The sequence below is a fragment of the Furipterus horrens genome, unplaced genomic scaffold (assembly GCF_987537825.1).
Source record: "Furipterus horrens unplaced genomic scaffold, mFurHor1.1.pri manual_scaffold_3, whole genome shotgun sequence".
In the NCBI taxonomy this organism is placed as follows: Eukaryota; Metazoa; Chordata; class Mammalia; order Chiroptera; family Furipteridae; genus Furipterus; species Furipterus horrens.
This window is the reverse complement of record NW_028327173.1, coordinates 111,312,283-111,332,290: the sequence shown is the minus strand read 5'-3', so window position 1 is coordinate 111,332,290 and position 20,008 is coordinate 111,312,283. Positions and strand designations below refer to the sequence as shown.

Below are 20,008 nucleotides of genomic sequence, written 5' to 3'. Positions count from 1 at the left end.
TAAATCCTGTTCTTCTAATACCAAGCCTCTTCTAACATTCTCCCCATATTTTCCATCCTCAAACCACATCTCAAATTACCATTTCATCTTTAACTATTAGTTCACTTACCACATTCACATTAAATTTTCTCAAGGAATTTCCTTTTAGTATATATATATATATATATATATATATATATATATATATATATTTTTTTTTTTTTTTTTTTAAATCAGAATCCTTTCCCAAAAAAGGTAATTTTCATTGAAAGAAATGTGTTCTGTGCCAGGCTCTTTTAATATTAAGGTTATTCCTAAATTTGAAACACTCTTGTATATCTAACAACTTCCTGTCAATCAGATTCATTTCTGGGCTATTATTGCAACAGCATAAACTAAAAGTAAGGAAATGGTGTTGAGTGATTACAGCCAATATGGCAAAACATGTCTTCTAAATGTAAAAACTATGAGGACTGTGTTTTTAAATGTCCAGTGCCAAAACAATTATGTAATGAATATCAAAGTAATATCTTGTAACAAAGGTTTTCACTGTCATTAGAATAAATTTTGTGACTTGAAATTTAAACAGGTTGAAAATTGTCAAATATACTGTTAGGACTCTTACAGTAATTAAAAACCTAAGTTGGACTAAAATAATGATTCAAAAAGTTTAAATATGTTTTTCTTAAAATGAACATTAGCGTATGAATAGTATAGAAAGAATGAAACTTCACTTAAGTACAAACATAATTAGAGTACATCAGTACATCTTAAAACATATTTCATATTTTTCTTGAGATTAGAAAATATTTTCCCTATAAAATTGTATAAATTATACCCCTTGTTTATTATAACTTAATATCAAACTTTCATAAAATACAAATTTAAACATTCTAAAGTTAATCATAATTTTATTGTAACTTAATATCAAAATTACATAAAATATAAAATTAAGTAAAATAGTGATGAATTTTGTTGCTTCAGGTGGTCTTCAAGAATCTCAAAAACCTTGAAGTTTGCTGAAAGAAAATATTTATAAAATGAAACATTTTGGAAATTAAGTTATTAATATTTAATTTTAGTTAATTGATTTTAAAAACACATGCATATTGTTCCAAATTGACAAGATGGTGGAAAAATATGTCATTTTCACACTGTTTCTGCTTCCTATAAACAACTGTATATCCTTCTAAAGCACATCCTTATAAAGACCATCTAATCATATATATTCATATGTTTGTGGGGGTATATGCTATAAGAACATATACACAAGTAGTAGCATACTATGAATACTATTCTACACCTTTTTTCAATCAGTAATACATTATATTTGCCTTTTTTAACTAATCACTTTCATGCTTTAAAATCTAAATAAATTAGAAAACTTCTGATTAAGTATATACATTTAAATAGATATACATTTAAACCATTTGTTTTGCTAATATAAAAACAATAAAAGCAATTGTACCTATTTTTATGCATAAGCCCAAGTATACCTGTACGATAAATTCCTAGAAATGGAATTTCTCGTATATGCAAGGTAGGTCTCAACAAATCTTGCAAAATTGACTAACTTACTCTACAATATGATTTCACAAATATTCCAACAGAAGATTTATTCTTAGGAGAAACTAAGTAGCAGGAAGACCAAATTATTCCACTATATCTTGAAAATTTTTCTTCTCCCCAAAATAAACATGTATCAACTTGTTTGGCCCAGCACTGAAAAGATTCCTCAAATTACCAATACTAATTACAGTTTGGAAATTATGGTGAAGTTTTCAGTATCTGAGTCCATAGAAAATAAAGAAACCAACTATTTCAACTCAAACTTCAAGAAACTGTTAAGAGGGACAGGCACATAAGTGACTTCTGGCTCAGTGTTAAGAACTATCAGAAATCTATAATGAAGTGCTTAGAACACAAACCAATCCTGCATGGCAATCATGGAACATCACAAAAAAAGGAACCAAAGTGTCTGGGCCTATCATAATAAATCAGGTAATTTCCTATTGTGGGTTATTTGCTTATATCTCAACTCATTAAAAAACACAAAATGGTTTGCAGAGATAGATGTAATAAAAAGATATAAGTAAATGAGGAAGCTCAGGTAAGGCAAAAATACAGGTCAGAAAAGAAGATGAAGCTAGGGCTGCACCCAATGTTTATGCTTGTAATTCCTCTGCAGCTACAGAGGTGGGCTGCACATTTGGCTGTGCATCCTAGCAGCTGAAGGGGAAGGGAGTCTGTTAGAAGACTTAGAGGCTCCCTAAAATAAACCCAAAGAGTTGCTTGGGACAGGCAGATTTCTCTTGTTCTGAGACATGTTCAAAGATCCCAGTACTGGTTTTCATAGCAGGATAAGTTTTATACCAAATCTCAGTTCAGTAAAAGTCAGTGAGAAGGTGGAAAGCCCTCAGAGGTGTCTTAATTCTGGGGTCACAAAATCAAACACCCTCAGGGACATCCCGGTGTTGACAACCAGAAGTGGTAAGACTGGAGTAGATGGCTTCCCTTACCTAAAGGCATTCCAAATCACTTCTTTCTTTAAAATTTTTTATTCATTGATTTGAAAAAGAGAAACATCAATTTGTTGTTACACCCATTTATGCAGTTTTTGGTTGATTCTTGTATGTGCCTTGACCGGGACTGAACCCGCAACCTTGGCATATGGCGACAATGCTCTAACCAACTGAGCTACCTGGCCAGCACCCAAATCAATTACTTTATTTATTTTTGGATTCAAAGTGGGCTAGGTAAAGTTAAACACATGTCAGGCTTATGGGTTAAAGACCTTTATTAGAGTATATGGTTATATTCCAAAAACTAAGCAGTGCTGGATTATATTTAGAATCAAATGGCCCTGGACAGGTGGCTCAGTTGATTGGAGCATGATCCCGTGCACCAAAATGTTGCAGGTTCGATCCCTGGTCAGGGCACATACCTGGGTTGTGTGTTCTGTTCCTGGTTGGGGCATACACGGGAGGCAACCAATCAATGTTTCTCTCTCACATTGATGCTTCTCGCTCTCTACCTTCCTCTCTCTCTAAAATCAATAAATGTATCCTCAGGTGAGGATTAAAAAAAAGAATCAAATATATGTCAAGTAAGTGAATCCAAGAATAAAATTTAGACTGTCTCATAAAGTGAATGGACTTCAATCCTCCCTGAGGACTGAGCAGCAAGAATAATGCATATGTCTTTTTTTAAGATATGTATACAAGAAACTGTTCATCATGGGTTCAGGGTTAGGAAGCAGAGGTATTATTCTTCTGAATTTTATACTTTTAAGCATTGTTTGAAAATTTTTACCATGTAATTGTATTCATTTTTTAATTAATTTGTTAATTACCAAAAAATAAAAGACAGTCTATGTTCAAAGCTATATTCTCCAACAAGAAAATGGAGGGCAGTTATTTGGTTATTCGTTCTTAACATGTAGTGGGAGCTTTTTCAAAATATGTTTGATTGACTGACATTGTATGTTAGGATGTCTGAATCCAAGGAATACAGTGTCAAAACGCATATTTATGGGCCCTAGACCTAGAGAGTGAGCCATTTGCTAAATCTGGGGTGGGGTCCTGGAATTTAAATTTTTAACCAGGACTTCAGAGGATTCTGATGCAGGTGATCTATAGACCACCCTTTGAAAACCTCTACCCACCAGGTGATTATTCTCTCATTTCCTCCATGACCTTCCTCCAACCTCAGCCCCTCCCTGTCACCACACTTGCACCTAGTTCCTTCTTGGCTGCCAATTTAAGGCAGATTACCTACGTTTTGACAGAGAAGGAAAACTCTGACTCCAAAAAACCTCCGCTGCCTTGCGGCATACCTCTTCAGGGGAAAGGCTAAGGGAGTAAACCCCGACAGAAAATCCGGAGCCGGAGTCCCTAAGGCGGTTTGATGTTGTGATCAACACCGGCAACTCCTGCGGCGCACCTGAACCCAAGCTGTATCGACTCCGTCTTTCCCTTGGACCCTTCAGCTGCGAAGAGAGGGGGGGGTCTGCTGCATGGGCAACAGCAGACCCTCCATATTACCCTGCCCAGGCTCTGTAGCTTCAGCGTCATCGCAAGATGTCGATTCAACACGGGAGGAGACAGATACCATGTCACTCCCGAGTCGGACTGCACAGCCATTCTCGGCGGTGCAGATAGACTTAAGAAGCTACACCATCGTCTCTCGAGACGGACGGCTGCCGACGACCTACGTTTTGAGACTCAACCATGTGGAGGGCAGGGCTGACCTCTCAGAAGACAAAAATCATTAGGATTCAGCCTGTGAGAGAACTAGCCCACTTCTGTAGCTGGTACAAGATTTCCCTCAGAAAATAGCACTTGATCTATTTCACCTCAAACATGCCATCAAGTACATACAATTCTGTGTCACATAGCATGACCACAATAACTTCAGCCTAGAACACTGCCAGTGGGTCACTGCAGACACATCTACAGAACATATGATCTTTAGCAACAGAACACCAAGAAATAGCTCTTTCTGTTTCTGTGGACACACTTACCTATCTTCTACTGTCTTATTGGAAGGATAAAAAACTTTGAATGAAAATCCACTTCTTGGAAAAGAGCCCTTTAGGGAGAAAAATGCCCGTAAATGAATACTCAACTTTTAAAGAAGAATTCCTATTTTTAAAATCAAATTTCTTGGTCATGACTTTAAAAATAAAGTTAAAAGATGTGACTATAAAGTGATGGGACAGATTTTTGCTTGATCTTTACAGAAAGAAGATTTTACTATAAAACATCTTCATTTGAAGCAAAAGTCTTTCAAGTTGGCTAGACCAATGCTAGCAGATGTGATTAGAAATATAAGTAGGAGTGGCTCTACTTAGTATAAGAACTAAGCAGTACTGTGCAATGCTAAAGATGCATATAAGACACAGACACCTTTAAGAAACCTTTCCTGCCCCTCTCCCCAGTAAAAATATGGGTTTGTGCCCTCAGAGCCACTGAACACACACACAGCTGTGTCCACGACTTAACTCCAGAGCAGACTCTGTCCCTTCAGTCCCTGGCCCTAACACAATGCCTTGCTCATTGCAGATATTCATTAATGTAAATAAGTATCAAGAAGAGATGAAGAAATGTCAAAGGCAGATTTGGTGCCCACAGGTATAAATAAGGTAAAAAAGATATAATGATGGTGTAGGAAGTGATTTTACCTACAAGATGAAAAGGTGGAAAAAAATCAGAAATAAGATGTTTTCTAAAAAAGCATTAACTATGAGAATACACACACTGTTCAATTTAAATAAGGACATAGCCTCACTGTGAAAGAATACTGGAATGTGAATGAAGTCTACAAAAATCAGGCCACAAATTTCAAACAATCAAATCTGTAGAGTAGTTCTCAACCAAGGACAATTTTTTGTCCTCCCAGGGCACATTTGTCAACTATCCTCAGACATTTTTGATTATTACAATTAGGGGCTGCTACTCTCATCCAGTGGGTGGAAGCCAGAGAATTCTGCTAGACATCTTACAATGCATAGCACAGTGCTCCACAACAAAGATTTGGTCCAAAATGTCAATAGTTCTTTGGTTAAGAAACCCTGTCTTAGAGGAAGCTGGACATAATACATGTGTGTTTGAAGAAGCAGTAAGCAATAGTAAGTCATGGTGTTTCTAGAAATGACCTAGATGAAACAAAAAAGTATTAAGGTATAAAATTCACAAGAATCAATGAAGCACACAGAGTATAAAACCTCTAGTGAAGACATTTTGATTAATTCCCTAAATTTAAAAAGTCAATCATACTTCTATAGAAATTCTGAAGCAACTTCAAGATTCTGAAGTGATTTCAAGATTCTGAAGCAATTTCAAGGTTCTGCATAAAAACAAAGTAATAAAATGTGTCTCAAGAATTTCCACATTTATCAGGTTTAAATTTTGGGGGACTTGGGCAATTTCTAAAAATCAAAAGTCTCCTCAAAGGATAAGTCCCATTAATATGTTTAAAGAGAATGGACAAAGTTTGGTCTGAAAGCAATTCCCAGAAAGGAATCCCAAGGTAAGTTACTTTGAATGGGAAAAAATATTCATTTGGATTTATAAGCTTTGGTGTATATATTTCTTTTTTTAGAAAAAGTCACATTACTTTATAGTCACATGCCATACTAAAAGTTTAAGAACTTTCTGTATATACCAAATTAATTCAGTGTTTCATTAATAGTATATTTTTACTCCAACAGTAATTTTATTAAATGTATATTTTAAAGAAATAAGACTAATCTTGACCAACTATGACTACATAATGTTAACTACATTCTTACTGGGTTTATGCTTACTGGGTTTATGCAGAGGCATTCGGTATTGGTTAAAGTGAATGGATCATATTTGTCTGCGATGACAAGTAGATCAGGCACAGGGTATACTCTCAAAGCAAAGTCATAAGCCCAGTACACTGGGCAGACATAGAGTGGTAGAGGAGTCAGGTGTCCTTGGGATAAGATAGTCTTTACAAACTGAAAAGGATGATACAAAACAAACTTTAGTTCATCTGTAAAAGTTAAAACAGCTAACAAATAATTTGAAACTAAATATTAATTATCAAAAGGAACTAGAAAATATGAGAAACAATTAGGAGAACTTTGAATCACAGAGCTTTGGGAAACACAGATATGAAATGAGATTATGCTGTAGTTTCAGAAAAACTTAACGAGTTCGTTTAATACCACAGATATAAAAGCTACTTCCCCAAGTCATATTGGAGCAGCTGTACTTATAGCAGTATAATAAACTCATACTAATTCTGTTCATCTAAAAATAATTCCATAGCTTGAGTAATGCCAAGAATAGATATTTAACCTATATAAGTTTTAAATATTATAAAATAAATATTAAAAATGCTCTGTATGATCTATTTTCATACTTCTGGAAGGGGGTACATGAAACCAGGTACTGATAATTCTATATCATGGAACCTTGAAGCTACATGATAAACACTACACATCTTCCTGATGTGGACATATCACAATAAATATTTAATAAACATGAATATTTTATTAAAACAAATATATTTTGAAGTACAATATAAGACTTATGAGTTGAAAGCTAAACAGAAGTTTCAATGAAATTTCCTGCTTGTTCTGGGCTTTCCTCCACCCATTAGGGGCACTTCAGTGAGAGTTGAGAAACACTAACTTAGTAACAAATATTAACTTACTGACAAAAGTATGTTCAAATGATTTTGAACCATAAATATAAGAGGGTAAATATCAAGTAGCTTAACAAAATTTTATATAATGCAACATGTAAGACAGTTTCATAAAGACAACTCTGAACTTACATGACTAGGGATATCCAAATTACTACTAGGAAAACGAACACAGTTTCTGCACATTTTATTCACTAAGTCTTCACGAAAGACAATAATTTCTTGTGTACAATACTGAATTCTGAAATGAAAACAGTAGTTGAATTTGACTTCATCAGAAAAGAAAGTGAGGTAGTTTTAAAGGCAAAGTATTTCACAATACAAAACCATTCCCACTCTGCATTGTTTACCACAGCAAAAATTCAACCAGAATTCATTCATTCATTCATTCATTTGATAGTAATTTATTGAGCTCTTCAATGTGTACATCACTATTCTAGGAATGAGTGATCACAACAAAAAGATCCCAGCCCTCATGTAGTTTACATTTTAATGAGAGAAGGGTGGTCAGAGAAAAAAAGCAATAAACATGATAATTATATAGTATGTTGGAAGATGATTATATGTATGGAAAAAATAAAGTTACCTGGGATCATCTGTGGGGAGAGAAGGTCTAGAAGGCTGGAGCATGAAAGAGGATGATCAGAACACGTAGGGCTCATAATGAAGTCTGATTTGAGCACAGACTTGAAGGAGGTGAGAGAGGCAAGCAGAGAAAGAACATCGCAGGCAGAAGGAACAGGTAGAGAGCAGAGGCTCTCAGATGGAGTGTGCCTGCCACATCTGAGGAACAGCAAAAAAAGCTGTAGTAGTGCCTGGACTAACTGAGGAGGAAAAGTAGGAGAGGAGATCAGAGAGGAAATAGGAGGCATATCATGCAGGACTCTGACTTCCATTGCAAGGATACTGGCTGTTATTGAATGACATGAGGAGGGTCCCATCTTTCAGGATCAGTAAGGGGCCTTACATTTTAAAAGATCACTATGACACAGTGTTAAGAACAGACTACAGAAGGGCTAGAGTAGAAGCTAGAGACCAACCAAGAGGCTATAGCAGTAACCCAGGCTAGATGATAGAGGGTAACAGACATAAAAGTGTAGAGAGGCAGCAAGATTGTACATATATTTTGAAGTGTTCCTTAAAATTCTTGAAGGACTTTCTGAAAAACTGCATGTGAGAGAAACCACAAAGTTTTAGGCTTAGGTGACTAAAAGGATCAAGTTCCCATGAACTCTCACGAAGAAGGCTATAGAACAGGTCGGGGGCTGACAGGAGGAGGAAGACCAGAGGTTCAGTCTGGAGCTGTCTATTAAGACACCCAATGGGAAATGATGAGTAGGCAACTGAGTACGTGAGGTTAGAGTTTGGGAGAAGGTTTGAGCTGGATATATAAATGTGGGAGTTGTCAGACATAGATGGTATTTATTTTTTAAAAAGATTTTGTTTATTTTTAGAAAGGGGGGAAGAGAGGGAGAAAGAATGGGAAAGAAGCATCAACATGCTAGAGAAACAATCAGTTGTCTCTCGTACACCCCCAACTGGGGACCTGGCCTGCAACCCAGGCATGTGCCCTGACCTAGAATCAAACCAGGGACCTTTCTGTTTGCAGGCCAGCGCTCAATCCACTGAGCCACACCAGGCAGGGCCATAGATGGTATTTAAAGACATGGGGCAGGAGTGGATGTAGGCAGAAAAGAGGAGAAGCAAGGACTGAGAATATACCCTCAGAAGAGTCTATGATCACAGTACGCAGCACATATAGTAAATGTGTAATCTTTTCATTCTGCCATTGTCACTTTTCTTAAAGGATATGTAATAAGAATATTTTCCTTAAATTTTTTTTAATCTACAATGATCCCTCACTTATCGCGGGTATTACGTTCTAGATCCCTTGCAACAGGTGAAAATCCACAAAGTAGGAACCTTACATTTATTTTAGTATTTACTGTACAGTACCGCGAAATCCTGCAATATAGCAAAAAATATGCAATAAATAATTAAATATAATATTTTTTAAAATCCTGCGACACAGTGAGGCCGCGATAAGTGAACCGCGATATAGAGAGGGACTACTGTATTGATTTTGGAAAGAAAGAAGAAGAGGGGGGAAAAGAGAGAGAGGTTTGTTGTTCCACTTAGTTATACATTCATTGGTTGATTCTTGCATGTGCTCTGACCAGAGATCAAATCCAGAACTTTGGCACATGGGGATGATGCTCTAACCAACTGAGCTACCTGGAAAGGGCCGAGGATATCTACTTTAAAATCTCCATTAGTCAAGCTTCTAAATTCATTATTAATGAATTATTTAAATATAGTTAAAATATTTTCAAAGTTTTGAGAAACCTAAGATAAAGAGAAATTTTGTATTTATCTCCTAACAGTCGAAATTCAGAGACAACAAAACTAGAGACAACCAGGAGTTCAAGAAAATCGAGCTGCATGCAACTCCAATAAACAAAGATATAAAGAAGAAATACTCATCTAGACAGGTAGGAGGGGCAGAGCTGGGGTGGAAAGGATGCAGTGTGGTAGCTGCGGCTGTGGCAGCGGCAGGCCGGCAGGAACCGCAATCAAACATTTTAAAAAATTGAAAGGGACACCTGGGGAGCACTCCCAGCACCAGACCAGACTGCACAATAAAGCCTCATTGCTTCTGACTGTGCAAACCAGTGGGGGTTGGGGCAGAGGAAGAAACTGCCAGTGTCTCAGTAGAGTCTGCTTTTTAAAGGGCCCCCACGGTCCTAGAACTTCCGCAGACCCACCCACTCTCGGAACAACGGCCAGGGCAACAGCTAGAGAGGCACCAGGCCCATATGGAAGTGGGAGAAGTGCCTGGAAAAGGGGCAAGTGCTGAGCAAGTGGCATTGTTCCCTTTCAGACCCCTCCCCCACACACAGTGCTACAATGTGGTGAAACGAGTTGCCCTGTACCGACGAATACCTAAGGCTCCGCCCCTTACAATGTAACAGGTGCGACTGCTCTACCTAAGACTCAGAGGCAAATAAATACAGGATTCTCTCAAGATGAGGAGATAGAGAAATATGGCCCAAAAGAGGGAACGGATCAATGTTTCAGTGGGAGAACTAAGCGATGAGGAGATAGCCAACCTAACAGATACAGAGTTCAAAACACTGGTGATAAAGATGCTCACAGGCTTGACATATATGCTTGAGTATGGCAAACGCATAAGGGAAGAAGTGAAGACTATGCTAAATGAAACGAAGGGAAATTCACACAAAATCAATGGTGAAGAGAAGGAAACCAGGGTTAAAATCAATGATTTGGAATATAAGGAAGAAAAAGTCAACCAGTACAGAATGAGGAAACAAGAACTGAAAAAAAATGAGAGGCTTAGGAACCTTTGGGATAACTTTAAATGTGCCAACATCTGAATCATAGGGGTGCCAGAAGGAGAAGAGAAAGAGCAAGAAATTGAAAGCTTATCTGAAAAATAATGAAGGAAAACTTCCCAAATTTGGCGAAGGAAATAGACATATAAGTCCAGGAAGCACAGAGAGTCCCAAACAAGCTAGATCCAAAGAGGACCACACCAAGTAACATCATCATTAAAATGCCAAAGGTTCAAGATAAAGAGAGAATCTTAAAAGCAGCAACAGAGAAGCAGAGTTATCTACCATGGGGTGACTATAAGACTATCAGATGATTTATCAAAAGAAACTTTGCAGGCAAGAAGGGACCTGCAAGCGGTATTCAATGTGATGAAAAGCAAGGGCCTACAACCAAGATTATTCTATCCAGCAAAGCTATCATTTAGAATGGAAGGGCAGATAAAGTGCTTCCCAGACAAGGTAAAGCTAAAGGAGTTCATCATCACCAAGCCATTGTTATATGAAATGTTAAAGGGACTTATTTAAGTAAAAGAAGATCGACACTATGAATATTAAAATGACAATAAACTCATAACTATCACAACTGAATCTAAAAAATAAAAACAAACTAAGCAAACAACCAGAACAGGAACAGAATCATAGGTGTGGGGATCACTTGCAGGGTTACCAGCTGGGAGGGGAAGGGGTTAGAAATGGGGAATTGGTGTAGGGACTAAGAAGCATAATTTGTTGGTACAAAATAGACAGGGGGAAGTTAATAATACAGGAACAGTGAAGCCAAAGAACTTATATGCATGACCCATGGACATGAAATAAGGGGGTTGGATTGCTGGAAGGAAGGGGGATACTGGGAAGAGGGGAGCAAAGGGAAAAGATATTGGGACAATTGTAACAACATAATCAATAAAATATACTTAAAAAAAATTCAGAGACAAATTTTAAGAATTAATTTTTAAATGAAAGAAACACAAAATTCTAATATTTACCTGCAAGGATTAGTAGTAAAAACCGAAAATGGCACTCTTTTTTTGAATTCATTAGTAATGCTTTCAGCAAGTGGAGGCCTATAAAAACAATATGTAATACAAGTGTATATTTTTAAATTTTACCAAATTTCCTTTATTGGTACAAAAATATCAATAAAACTTACCTTGGTAAGATGCAACCAAATCCAGGATCCTCTGGACCAGGTACAAACACAAAACGACTACTGTAGCAAAATTCAATATAATTCAGTTAAAAAAAATCTTGCAACTCTATCAAATTTTCTAAAAACAAATTATTGCCTTTAATTAAGTAATATATTTAACAGATTTAAAATATTTCATGCATTTTAATAAATGAACTTCTGAAAGTGTCTAAACCACCACTAACCAGTATACCTTTGCAATGATGGGAATGTTCTGTATCTGCACTGTTCGATTACTGAGTGCTTGACCTGTGGCTAGTGCAACTAAATTTTACATTTTATTTAACTTTAAATTTAAAAAGACACAGGTGGCCAGTGACTATCCTATTGAAGAATGCAGCTCTAGACTTGAATAATATCATTGAGAAATTCAAAATATGGTTGAAATTGTCACTCACCCTTTTAATACTTTTTACTATAAATCTGTAGTACAGTGTTACATACATTATCCTGATGTGAGGATAATTTTCTTAGCTGTACTAATTTCTTCAACTTTTTCTATTCCTTTCTTAATAATCACTGATATCATATCTGAGATTCATTTTTTGTTTTTTTAAAACAAAATTGTTTAAATAAAAAATATAGCAGTAGAAATCATTACCTTTGGTGAATATTGGGATATTCACATATTATGTCTGCCAAAGCTTTTAGGGAATCTAAAATTTTAAAGAGATATTACATTTAATTTGCATATAATATAAAAATCAAATTATGTTTCATTAGTTACAACCTTATATCTTTTGAATAAAATTAAAATGTAGATCATTTCTTATTAGTTATATAAATGTTGAAACACTTATTCAATAGTCCCTCAATACCTTTCAAAGCTTGAACTTGATTTTTTCCATATGGTGCAGATGAAAAATTGCCACACAGAATAAAGCAGGTTGGAGGTGCCGGTGAATAACCTAAAAATATGAGAATAAATATGATAATTACTTTTCTAGTCTAGAAGTCAGGTTTAATACCCTTTAAGCATGAGTTGTTAATAATAAAAATATTTTAATAACTTATTATTTAAAAGTAATAATAATAACAGGTTCATGGAACCTAGTCCTGCAGTGGGTTGATTAGTCCTCACAGCATCTCTAGAAGCTGAAAGACATTAAGTAATCTGCCCCTGATATTAGGCTGCAACTTAAGCCCAGTTCTGTCTGTCTCCACAGCCCAAGCTCTTAGCCACTTTTACACTATATTTAGGACTAATTCTTATATACCATGAGTACAGAGACACATACAGAACATGCAGTTATTTTTCAAATGTAAAAATGTAAGTCTTTAAGATGAACGCATTTAAAATATCTCACTGCTGAATCAACATTTTTTAAAAAATAGGCTACTCAAAAAACATATTTTTTTAAGAATTTAGTTTTAAAATATGACCCCTCATAATAGTTCAAAAAAGAATTTTAAAAAATGAAACCTACCAGAAAACATGATGTGAAGTTTTTCCAATACCTCTTCTTGGTCTAACCAAACATCAGATATAAACACAAACATGGCATCTTTATTCTCATCTTCTAGTTGTTTCAGTTTTGTAGAAGTCTTCACAGATGTATTAGAAGGCCCTCCAAAAAAATTAATATTTCCATAGTATGCCCTAGGTAATTATAACATAATTATTATCTTCTATATTCTATTGGGAATATTTTTATAATTTTACAAATTAAGCTTTCTATCTAATAAGGCTTTTCCCCATCAATGTATATGGTACCATGAAAATGTATTATTTGTAGCAAACAAGTTAATTTAAATGTTCTAAAATGAGAAAGTGAACAATACAGAGTAATAAATAAAATTCCTAGTAGGCTATATCTGTGTCTTTTAAACTGACTAAAGCAAATACTAAAATAAATCATAATTTCCTATGTAGTTGCAATAAAAATGGGTACCCAGTTTGAACAATATCTAGTTAAAATGCTCAAAGAGTGCTAACCATTTGACCAAACAATTCCACTTCTAGAAATTTGTTCTAAGGAATTAAGGATGTTTACAAAGGCTAACCTATATCCCAGAACTGGGAAAATTTGGAGGTATACCAGGACGAGCTCTTATGGCTCAGTGCTTAGTACATTGTGAGCACTTGGACACGGCAGCTGTTATTGTTGCCACCAGTTGTATTTGGCATTTTCAAAGGGATGATCTTACAGTTATGATCTTGCAGTTATAAAGGAATGCAGTAAGTTGATACAATTGTATGGTGACTTCAATTAAATATATACCCAAGCATAAACCAGAGTATCACAGAAAGAAATACCTGTTAAACTGATTCTTCAGAAATTAAAGCCCAGAAAAGCCCTGCTAACATCTCTCCACGGTTCATAGAATATAAGGTGCAAATACAGGCCTGACAGTACCCATTTTCCTAAGCTGTCAAATTTGAAGAGAAAGAAATATTCTAGAAATGCTGGGAATTCTAACACCACCTTGGACGCAGAAACACAAGTCACATGCCCTGTACCAGTGAAAGAGTGATCAAGATGGTAATGAAATTGTGGCAAATCTGTATTCTAAAAAATTATATGATAAACTGCAATGGTGGGAAGGCATTAGATTAGTGTAAATCCCTTTGGGTAGGGACCACGTTGTAGACTTATTTGTATTTATTTGTATCCCTAAAACAAACAGTCTTTCACACATAAAAAATACTTAACAAAATATCTGTTGTTGAATCCTCTAACTACCACCAGAATACAGCCCTCTGAATTGTATTTGGAAGGTATTTTAATCCTAATAGGAATAAAATGGTTATTTTATTTTAATGTACTTTATGACACCTCTTCGATGTACTAAACACACACGAAACAGTTCAATTTAGAGAAAATGGCATGATATAAATTGAACATTATTTGGGACATTATAATGACAATCTCTTTGCTAAATTGAAGCAAATGGTAATACTTGTGGCCAGCTTCCTCAGTTATCTCTCTCATTTCCAAGTAGTAATTTTGAATTTTCTATGAAACTAAAACAGCACGACAGCAATTTTGATTGAAATTATTTTGAAGAAGACCGACCATGAAGTAAAAAGCACAAACTAGCATTAAAAACATTCACTTAAAAGTGAGATGGCTTGATGAGGGCTTGTGTTCTTATTAGTGTAACCAGCACTGTCCCCAAATTATTTCAAAGAAAGAGGAGCTGCACTGTCAAGCTTGCCCTGCCTGGGACCCCAGCTGGGAAACATGGCCTCTGCACCTGAACTGATACAGGTATGCGGAACTAAAATCCTAATCCTTACACTTGTTGAAATCTTTACCTTCACAATAGAATCTCAAGTTAGAAAGCAACTTTAATTCCCCCAGAGGTAGCAAACTCAAATGCTTACAGGCTTCAGGAAGGAAACACATATCAAAGCAGCCTTCAGCTGGGGCTGACTAGACATGAGCTGGGTGCACACATAACCTGCCAAAAGTGGGCAGTCACTGCCATAGGGTTGTAGCCAGGTGAGAATCCAGGCACCATGTTCCTTGATCAATAGTTCAAGAGAACTCAAAAATATAGTTTTATGAGAAATGTCCTATTTTTAAATGTTGGAACTAACTCAAAATGTGTTTTAATACCTGAAAGGGGAAAGAAAGAAAAAAAGGTCTATAGACTAAACTCAACCCACAGCCCACCAGCTACAACTTTTATACTATCATTCAGCCTCTGTTCAAATAGCCTGAGTGAGAGGAACTCACTCCTCAGAAAAGGCCCTTATGAAATAGTTCTAATATTATGATACTTCCCCTTATATTAAAGAGCTACAGAACTGCCTCTTGCAACTTTCACTCATTAGTAGAATACAAAAATAAGAACTTTGTATTAACATGGTAATTAAGTTCTCCCAAGTCTTTTCCCATCTCTTATCTCATCAATCATACAGACAAGTAAGACAGGTCAATTGGAAATCTTTCCCAGTTTAAGACAAAAGTACAGAGATGCTTTTGCCACTAATTTAGAGTCAAACCAGTAGTTTTCAGTTACATATAATGCCCAGCCTTCTAAACTCTCATTTTCCATTGCTCTTTGCATGCTATCACAAAACCTGAGACCTTGTAATAACTGAGGTATGATATACTATCTGACATTCATTACTGCCAGTATTACAAAATTCCTACAGAGTTTAAGTCAAACATGCTTGTACCTAGTAGTACTAGAGGGTTCAGTAGGTGGAAATCCAAAGGCACTGACATGAAACACCTGATCTTCAAACCAACCTGAAAAAAACGTTAAGTAACAAATCACTTTCATTTGTCCAATTCTCCTTCTTGTTTGAAAGGACAAAACTACAGAACACAAAGCAGTGATGCCAGGCTATCATCTCATCCCGTCAACTAACTATAGAAGTTGCCAGTCCCACTGAGCTAGGGAACAACTTTAGATCCAGAGACAGTCTCAGTTCTATTAAAAAAACAAACAAACCATGAAATAGAAATAGATTCAGAATTAAAACTTTTCATCTTATTCACAATACATGTCAGTAAAGAGATAAGGTACACAGATTAGGAAATGTTTCATTTTATGACCCTATGTAAAATATATTTTTTCAACTTTATTGAGATATAATTCACATATCATACAATCTACCTTTAAAAGTATATTAATTCAGTGGTTTTTAAATATATCACAAATTGTACAAACATGACTGCTGATTTCAGAATATTTTCATCAACCCCCCCCAAAAACTCATGACAACTAGCAGTCTGAGAGCTATTTAGAGTTGTCAAAAGTATGCTCTCATAATCAATACTCTCCCAATTATACCATGTTAACATATTTTAACCAATGTAGATATGATTTTACTATTGAATGATGAGGACAGAAAAAAAGTAGACTGACTTACCTTCTGCTAAGACAAAGCATGATTCTGTGTATAAACCACTATGAAACTGGTACACACAGTTGAGGAAAATAATTCTATTTCTATGCTTGAGGTAGTGATAAAAGTCAGCATACAGTTTGGGCCCAACAGTTCCACTAAACAATAAATTCAAAGACTTCCCATTTGAAACTGTGAATAGATCATATCTTTAAAAATTTTAGGTTTAAATGTTCCTATATGTGATTCTAGGATGTAACTTGGTAACATTTACTGTATAGATCATTCTTAGCATGTTATAAACTCCCTCAATGATTTGTCTGGATTCTCCAAATAAAAGGGAATTAAAGTTTTTTGTCTCTATTTAGGATTATGTCTCTAAATTCTTATACCACTATCATATGAAAGTTACACTGGGAAACTAAAGAGCTAAATTTGAGAATGATATATAATCAATTTCCCTAATTCACAGATTTAAAAAAGTGAAGGATATAGCTTTACTAAGATCCAGTTGTACTGTTCCCGTTGGATCCTCCAGAAAAAATTTCCCCTAAAAACAAATTAAAAGACATATGTCCATAATTACATAAAAATGAATAGTATGATAAAATAATTAAAACACTGACAATTTTGACAAAATATAGTACAGTATACTTCAAAAAAATAAAAAATTCCTAGTCTATGTTTTTCCATTTACTAGTCTGGTGACTTTAAACTAATCACTTAATTAAGACTCAGAATCCTAGGTACCCAAAGAATGACCACTTAAGATGAAGAGATGGCAAGAGGGACACTTGCTGGCTGCCATAAGGTCCTCACCAGATGCCTTCGCCTAAGAGAGTTAACAGTATCTCCAAGGGACCAGGATGTGGTCTGCAGCTTTGCTTTTTCAGAAACTCAGTACTCTCAGTTCAACCAGAGGTCACTGGGGAACTAATCTCAGACTATGCAATCTGGTGGCCGGTATAAGACACTCCTTCCTGATGTCACCAGGGAACCAAACACAGATGAAAAGGTTACTTAGTGACTGAGGTAAGAGCCTTCAATAAGGACCATGCTCCTCTACCCTCTGTAGAAATGCTATATGTAACTGGCACTTCATCATTCTGAAGGGTGCACATAAAAATTTGATGCTTATTAAATTTAACTTACCTCTTTTAACTGCGTTATCATTCCAAGAACAATTACATCTCCAATTTTGGTTGTACTGCCCAATAGGGTTTCTATTGTCTTAAGCTAAAATAAAACAAAATAAATCCTTAAAGATTAAAAATATATATTCTGGCCCTTGTAGGGTAGCTCAGTTGGTTAGAGCATCATCATAAAGGCCAAGGTTGCGGGTTCGATCCTAGGTCAGGATAAATACCAGAACCCACCAATGAATGCAACAATAAATCAATGTTTTTCTCTCTCTCTAAAATCAAGATACAAAAATTTAAAAAATATATATTTTTTTAAGAAACTAATATTTTTAAAAGTAAATATTTTTAAAGATTATTTATTCATTTGTTTTTAGAGAGAGGGGATGGGAGGTAGAAAGAGAAGGAGAGAAAGAGCAATGTGTGAGAGATACAGCATCAGTTGCCTCTTGTACGTCCCCAACCGGGGACCTGGCCCACAACCCAGGTATGTGCCCTGACTGGGAATCAAACTAGCAACCCATTGGTTCACAGGCCGGCACTCAACCCACTGAGCCATACCAGCCAGGGCTAATTAAATAAATTTTGAGTGCACATTTTAGTATTTATAACTACTTTATAGTAGAAAATCAAATAAAACTTAGAAAACATAATTTCAACCTACAAAAAGCTAAACAGAATTGTTGGATGAATGGGAATATAATTTTTCATTTTTATAGAACTTTCCAGGTAGAGCTTCTTTTATCTTTACCACGTAATTGTTTGTATTACAAAGGACAGATGTTTACTAAAGGAGAGAAAATTTAAATATAGAGAAGAAACAAAGGCATATATAATCCCATCATCCCATAATTACTATTAAATTTCATATTGGAGTTCCTCTTTAAAAACATGAACCTAAAGCAACACAGGAGCTTAATGTACATTTAAAATAGTTTTTAAAAAATGAAATACTCAGGGATAAATCTGAAGAAAAAAATATACCAGACCTGTGTCATAAAAACTGGGTTAGGTAAATTCTTAAAAACAATGCCAAAAATATTATTTTAAAAAATTGTTAGTTGGACTTCAACAAAATTAAGAACTTAGGTCTTCAAAAAGACAGTTAAGACAATAAAAATACAATTTAAAGACTGGGGAAAATGTTGAAATTCACATAAAATCAATCAACCAATAAATCAAGCAAGCAAGCAAGTAACACAGGAGTACAAAACCACAAGAAAAGACTCCCAAGGACACCATTTTTGTAGCTCATAAAGGGAGATCACCATATAATTAGTAGTGGTAGTTCAAGTAGGGAACATACCATCAGGGACACAAAATTAAACAGCTTAGAAAGATTGAAAAGAATAAATTACTTAGTTAAGCCTTAAAGTTACTTTGGCATAGAGGAGAGGAGAAATATTGCTTCCGTACTGTGGGTATCTAAGTTGCCCACACATATATGTATATATATATATATATACACAGTATTCCCTCACTTACCGTGGGTATTATGTTCTAGACACCCCCCCCACACACACACAATAGGTGAAAATCCGCAAAGTAGGAACCTTACATTTATTTTATTATTTATATATTTTTAAGGCTTTATAAACACTTCCCACACACTTATAAACCATTCCCAGTCCCTTATTAACCTTTCCCACTCCCTTATTAACCTTTTCCACACTTTTATAAACACTGCTTACGTTCTTAAACATATTCTATACTCTTAAACCTATGTAACTTTAACAACATACATATACAGTACTGTAAAATTTTATATGGGTACTCACCAGTGAAGTATACTACAACTTGAATAATGAAGATGAATTAGCTGTGCAGTACTGATGATAATGAAGGTGATGAAGATGAGATGAATGTACTGCACAGCAAAGAAGAGCATTACAGCTCTTCTAAAGGCACCACTTCATCAGGTGCTTCTTCAGGTGGTGCAGTAGTATCTCTGGCCTCGTCCGTAACTTCTATTTCCGCTAAAGGCGTAGGCATAATGACCTCTTCCTTCGAGTGATGAACATAGTTATGGGGAGTTGCTGGCACTGCTGCTTCTTCTGATTGAGAATGTTTTTGTAAACTGACATGGCATTGTCGATTGAATTTGCAAACTGCAATGAACAAACCATATGGGAGTCCCATTCTTCAGCCACTCGTAGTTCTTTGGTGATTCTGACCATGGTTGCAAGATGATCAAGTGTTAGGCCAACCTCCTCTTCTTCAACCCATTGTTCATCTTGTTCCTCATCCTCTTCCTCACTTGCTGACTTAGTCAGCTCCTCCAGGTCCTCATTCATCAACTGTTGAGAGTGCACATCGATCAGGGTATTTACATCTTCAGTACTCATGTCACTGAAGCCCTCTCCTCCCA

General features: G+C 35.6%; 1 protein-coding gene across 1 annotated transcript in view; it reads right to left on the bottom strand.

Annotated features, from left to right (window-relative positions):
• Positions 1-939: 939 nt before the first annotated feature.
• POLE2 (DNA polymerase epsilon 2, accessory subunit) overlaps positions 940-20,008 on the bottom strand; it is a 32,195-nt gene continuing 13,126 nt past the window's right edge. Inside the window, exons 7-19 of the mRNA XM_090271821.1 lie at positions 17,654-17,737; positions 16,995-17,051; positions 16,526-16,574; positions 15,831-15,899; positions 13,125-13,301; positions 12,516-12,605; positions 12,299-12,353; positions 11,659-11,718; positions 11,495-11,572; positions 7,288-7,396; positions 6,287-6,463; positions 4,502-4,569; positions 940-998 (exon numbers count right to left, since the gene is read on the bottom strand). Coding sequence (XP_090127947.1) covers positions 980-998; positions 4,502-4,569; positions 6,287-6,463; positions 7,288-7,396; positions 11,495-11,572; positions 11,659-11,718; positions 12,299-12,353; positions 12,516-12,605; positions 13,125-13,301; positions 15,831-15,899; positions 16,526-16,574; positions 16,995-17,051; positions 17,654-17,737 — 1,092 coding nt within the window. The 3' untranslated portion in view covers positions 940-979. The remainder of the gene's footprint in view (positions 999-4,501; positions 4,570-6,286; positions 6,464-7,287; positions 7,397-11,494; positions 11,573-11,658; positions 11,719-12,298; positions 12,354-12,515; positions 12,606-13,124; positions 13,302-15,830; positions 15,900-16,525; positions 16,575-16,994; positions 17,052-17,653; positions 17,738-20,008) is intronic.